We start from the raw sequence: 6,000 nt of genomic DNA, 5'->3' as shown, positions 1-6,000 counted from the left end.
ACACCCCCCCCCCCCCCGCCCTCTGTGCACCTCTCCGGCCACCCGACGCCTCAGGGCGGAGTTCAGGTGTGGCCCTCGCAGGTGCTCGCAATTTCGGAAAAGGCCAGAGGGGCGGGAGGGCGCGGGTGTGCAGCGCGGAGGGTGAGGGGAGGTGGAGGGAGGTGGCCTCTGATTGGTCGGGGAGGGGGAGTGGAGGCACGGAGTTTCCCACAATGCCCCGGTGCGGGGCCGCCGCGGATGGATGCTGCGGGAAGGGGCTGCCATTTGCCGCCCCTGCCAGCGGCGCGCGGACCTGCTCGCTCTCCTGCGGTGGCAGCAGCCTTCAGCGCCGTCCACCGGCCCGGCCTCTGCAGCAGCGGCGCCTCGGTTCCCTCCGCGGCCGCCGGAGCGGTCGCCATGAACCCCAGCTCCTCGGCGGGAGAGGAGAAGGGGGCGACGGGCGGCAGCAGCAGCAGCGGAAGCGGCGCCGGGAGCTGCTGCCTGGGCGCCGAGGGCGGCGCGGACCCGAGGGGCGCGGGGGCAGCGGCGGCCGCTGCCTTGGAAGAGCCCGGGGCCGCCGGCCCGAAAGAGAAAGACGAGGCACTGGAGGAGAAGCTGCGGAACTTAACTTTCCGGAAGCAGGTCTCTTACAGGTAGGCGCGCGAGCCTGGGCAACCAGGAGGCAGGTGCCGCTGCGGGGAGCGAGACCAGCTCTGCGCCCTCAGAGAGGCGCTTCTTCGGACTGGGGATCTCGCTGTTTCTGTCTGTCTCTCTGCTTCTTCCTCCCCCTTTTGGGCTGTGTGTTCACTTCCCATCCCATCTTTCTGGGTGGAGGGAAGCTACGTGTGCAAGGTTTCCCTCCGGAACTGGAGAGAAGACTGGTTCCCTGAGGTCAGAACAACAATAAAAATGCGTGTGTGTGTGTGTGTGTGTGTGTGTGTGTGTGTGTGTGTGTGAGGGGGGGTGCACACACAGGTGCCGGCTTTCTGGAGAGAAGTCCTCGAAGTTGTCCCTAAGCCCGGATCATCTTCACCCACTCCCCATTCCTTCCTGATTTCACTGAGTGAACCTTTGGCACTAAGTTGATACTTGAGATCACAGACGGGCAGAAAAGAACAGCGCTCTACACTGGAGAGAAGTCCTTGTGGAAGTTGGTCCTGCTGCGTTGTGAATCTCTGTACCTATGCAACTGGTTCCCGGGGATGGGGGTGGGGGTGGGGGGTGGGTCACATGTACAGGTACTCTCTCCTTCTCTCTTGGGTGTGCCCAGAAGGACGACCTGGGACCCTATGGGCACGCAAAGGTTGAGGGCAGAATGGGGCCATGCTTGTGCCCAGCATCGGTGTATTTGCAAGACAGGAACAGTGTGGGATAAATGCCCCCCAAATGACGCTTTAAAAGACTACCCCACATTGTGTCAGGAGTCCCAGATAAGAAAGGAGGATTCAGTAAGTTCTCTTCTCTGCCCTGCCCACTACCCCACCCCCACCCCCACCCCAGGCAAGAATAAAGATATTGATAGGTTTGGAGAGTTTGGGAGACTACCCTTACTACTTGTTAATCTTAAAAGTTGAGGTGATAAACAAGCATAGAATTGCAAAGCTGTTCACTTGCTTGGGCTCAGAGTATTTCTTGAAAAGAAAGCAGGGACCCTCCTCATTTTGAGTTAGCAGTCCTCTCCAGAAACCCATATAAAGTACTAAGGCTATTACACCATGTGCTGTTATGTAAGCAAAAGCAGATGACAGAGGTGTGTGGGTTTGTGAGGATGTGTATTGTATTTCTGGGGGCATGTGTGTGAATCACCGGGATCCCCACAGGCATCGCCTGGACTGGAGGACCCGGTCACTAGGGCATGTACTCTGTGTTTAAGTATTTGGTCCTTGCGACTCCAAAACCATCTTCCTGGGGAAAGTGTTGCTCCTTCGTCCCTCAAGGGCATTTTGTTCGCTGTGCATTGAGGGAGTTTCCCACCTGACTTGCTCTTTTAGTTACTCATGTAGATCAGGACAAAATGGATCTTTCTCTTGATATTTTTGGTTTCTAAAAATAGACAAGTGATGGAGAGTGAGGCAGCTCTGAGGAGTTAGGCTAGGACACAGGCAGTTCTACTTCCTAGCTACGATGGCTTGTCTGGCCCTGAGGGGATCAGGGACTACATTCAGCCTAATTTAGGAATTGCGAGTTGGAGGCAGTGGGGCGGTTGATTACATGAAACATATTGTGTGTCTGGGCTCCTGGGCCCAGAATCGTTCCTGTGTCATTGGTATTCATCAGCAGACTTCTCCAGGGTTGCAAAGCCAGAGTTTGCAAGGGAAATCATTTCAGCTCGCCTCTTAGCAGGAGTCATTCCCTGAGCCTCTCTCTCTTGGGAAAGCATACTATGTGGGACTGTGGCTTTCTGGGTTGCATGCTCACACATACATGTGTATGGGTGTTCACAGGCAAACACAGATGTAGACCCAGACAGTGTTTTTTTTTCTATAGAGAAAGAATAAGACTGCATCTGCCTTACAGTCCACAGAAGTGGCTTCTGCCTTGTGAACATCATTTCCTTTTAAATAAAGCTTTACAGTCTCCAATTCAGGAAGCCTCCTGTATCAGCATCGCCTCAGGAGGCTGGTTAAAGATGCCTACCACCCTACACTTTCAAAATCAAACTCTCTGTAGGTGGGCATTTTTAACAGGCTCCTCAGGTGATGCATAAGCACACTGATACCTGAAGACTACTGCTCTGTGTCCCCCCACCCCCCGCCCCCAGAAGCAAGCAGTTGATTTTTAAACTCATAATCCATGCTCAGCCAAACATGGCTTGCAGTCCCAAAGTCAGAGGAAAGACAGAGAAAGGTAGGTATTTCATCAGCATGTGTTTGTGCTGGTAAACTGGAGAGTGTCTCTATTTTGATGATGAGGAGGATTTTTTTTTTTAGAGACATGGTGAATGGGTGGTGAATGGCATACCCATTCGTCATGGAAGCCATTTATGTTGGACTCAGATGTAGCTAGGCCTGGCCATTTCACTGGTGGGTTGATGAATGGTCTGTAAAAAAAGAGACTTTGAAGTCGAGTATTGGCTCTTCAGTGAGGACCAACAGCATCACCTCACTTCTGGGGGTGGCACCCAAGGACAGTGACTGGAGAAAGATAATGGCTGGGGGTCAAGAACACCTCACAGAATGGAATCTAAGTGAAAGGGTTGAGTTAGGGTGTGGAATATGGCCACGGTGTCAGGGGGATCAGTTGAGGTGGGGAGGAAGAGATTTGCAGGTGGTCAAAAATAAATATCTTTTGAAGAACATGGATGTTTACAGAGTGACATGACAGGAGAGAAGAAGGGGGCTAGGGGAGAGGGTGTGTGTGTGTGCGTGTGTGTAGGGGGTCTCATCTGCTCCTTCTGTTGCTAAGGAACATATAAGCTAGGGTTTAAAAATAAATGAGGAGTGGGTGGGCATATGCAATGACTCCTGTCTTTTTAGGAACCAGAGCCCTTTGCAAAAAACCTTTAAATAACCATTTCTGGAGGCAGATTATTCATTTTGCTTGACTTTTACTTTGTTAAGTAAAATAAACTCCTTTCTATACCCCTCGATTTCCCCTCATTATCTTCTCTTTCTTTTTTTGGGAACCTTTTTTCCCACAAGAATTTTTCCTTTATTTCACATTCTGCTCCCCTAGAGCAAATAGTCTCTGTAGACCATAAAGCTGAAGGCTTTAGAAGGCAGTGCAAGTGAGCTGGTACTTTTCTGTTAAAATTACTACTTCCTTTTTCTTTGCAAATTATGGTGCTGCAACAGATACATATGTGCCAATGACTATATAATGTGTAGGAACCATTTTTTTAACCACTGTAAGAGTTCCCATTTAAGTCAGTAAAATAACAACAAAAAAATCTTTCAGAAACACACAGGGGAAGGGAAGGAGAACGTAGCTGATGTTCATTGTCTCCTGTGTACCAGGGACGGCACTAAATTTGTCCTGTTGTTCAGTCACTCAGTTGTGTCCAACTCTTTGCGACCCCATGGACGGCAGCATGCCAGGCTTCCCTGTCTTTCACTATCTCCCGGAGTTTACTCAAACTCTTGTCCACTGAGTCAATGATGCCATCCAACCATCTCATGTTCTGTCTTATTTACTCTTCATGACAGTCATGATGTGATTATTCAGTTCAGTTCAGTTGCTCAGTCATGTCCAACTCTTTGCAACGCCAAGGACTGCAGCACACCAGGCTTCCCTGTCTATCACAAACTCCTGGAGCCTGCTCAAATTCATGTCCGTTGAGTCAGTGATGCCAGCCAACCATCTCATCCTCTGTCATCCCCTTCTCCTCCTGCCTTCAATCTTTCCCAGAATCAGGGTCTTTTCAAATGAGTCAGTTCTTCACATCAGGTGGCCAAAGGATTGGAGTTTCAGCTTCAGCATCAGTCCTTCCAATGAATATTCAGGACTGATTTCCTTTAGGATGGATTGGTTGGATCTCCTTGCAGTCCAAGGGACTCTCAAGAGTCTTCTCCAACACCACAGTTCAAAAGCATCAATTCTTCGGTGCTCAGCTCTCTTTATAGTCCAACTCTCACATCCATACATGACCACTGGAAAAACCATAACTTTGACTAGATGGACCTTTTTGACCAAGTAATGTCTCTGCTTTTTAGTATGCTGCCTAGGTTGGTCATAGCTTTTCTTCCAAGGAGCAAGCATCTTTTAATTTCATGGCTGCAGTCAACATCTGTGGTGATTTTGGAGCCCCCCAAAATAAAGTCTTTCACTATTTCCATTGTTTCCCCATCTATTTGCCATGAAGTGATGGGACTGGATGCCATGATCTAAGTTTTCTGAATGTTGAGTTTTAAGCCAACTTTTTCACTCTCCTCTTTCCCTTTCATCAAGAGGCTTTTTAGTTCCTCTTCGCTTTCTGCCATGAGGGTGGTGTCATCTGCGTATCTGAGGTTATTGATATTTCTTCCGACAATCTTGATTCCAGCTTGTGCTTTATCCAGCCTGGCATTTCATGTGACATACTTTGCATATAAGTTAAATAATCAGGGTGACAATATACAGCCTTGATGTTCTCATTTTCCTATTTGGAGCCAGTCTGTTGTTGATAGGATTAGAACTTGGGTAGGAGACAGAATTTAAACCCAGATCTGACTCTAAATGACATTCTCTTTAGATCCCATCCTTCTCCTCTAAACATTCACTTCTGTTTTGAATGTGTCCCTTGGATGTCTGTGTTCATATGAATGTAAGCTGTTCTTTTACCTCTTCCATAGTATACCACAGGTCATTATTTATTATCTCTTGTATAATTTATTCTTTGGACTGTGTCCCTTTGGCCGTATAATTTTAAGGAACTCCTCTACTCTTTCAGAAATAGAAATGAATCTAAATTCACAGTCACCAGAAAATACATTGGTTTTGCTTCTGAGAACAAAACCACCTACATGACACCTGCTCTGTCTGAAGATCTCCATGTTAAGAGTTTTATATGACTTTTAATAAAAACTACACAGGTATTGTGTAGGTGAACCTTGATCCAGGGAAGAGGTGGCCTGTCTGTACCTCTTTGAGCAGCACAGAATAAATGATCAAATGTGATTTTGTTTCTCAGGAGGACTGGGCAGTTACTGTTACTTATGAGATATTAATACCTGTGCTTCAGTTTCTCTATTTGTAAACCTGGATAGTAATATCAGACCCTCCTGAAAGGGAATTTTGGGTATGAGATAAAAGTCACAAGAAGCAGTTAGCTTCTTATATTATGCTGCATGGTAAAAATGATTCTGTTATTCTTTACACGTTGATAAGAAGACAGTATTTCCATTTTGAGTAATGTCCTGCAACACAACACTGTGATGTTCGGAAAGACTGTTGGCATGTGGAAAGCATGGAACTTGTTTTTTCTTCTGTGGGAATGTATAGGGTATGGGGGAAAGTTTTGTTTTGCTGAATAACACAGCATCCTCCTTTGTAAACCACTTTTATTTATATTATTTATTTTTGTCTGTGCTTCACATACTTGTT

At 47.5% G+C, this 6,000-nt stretch overlaps 1 protein-coding gene across 3 annotated transcripts in view; it reads left to right on the top strand.

Moving 5' to 3' along the window:
* Positions 1–232: 232 nt before the first annotated feature.
* The window catches only part of DGKI (diacylglycerol kinase iota), a 486,267-nt gene continuing 480,499 nt past the window's right edge, over positions 233–6,000 (top strand). For all 3 annotated transcript variants that reach the window (XM_081533024.1, XM_081533025.1, XM_081533023.1), the window contains exon 1: positions 233–632. In XM_081533024.1, the coding sequence (XP_081389150.1) occupies positions 238–632 (395 nt within the window). In that variant the 5' untranslated portion in view covers positions 233–237. The remainder of the gene's footprint in view (positions 633–6,000) is intronic.

Source organism: Giraffa tippelskirchi, chromosome 10, assembly GCF_054371585.1.
Source record: "Giraffa tippelskirchi isolate mGirTip1 chromosome 10, T2T-mGirTip1v1.2.pri, whole genome shotgun sequence".
NCBI classification, from domain to species: domain Eukaryota; kingdom Metazoa; phylum Chordata; class Mammalia; order Artiodactyla; family Giraffidae; genus Giraffa; species Giraffa tippelskirchi.
The sequence above is the reverse complement of the archived record's forward strand: the minus strand, read 5'-3'. Positions and strand labels throughout refer to the sequence as shown.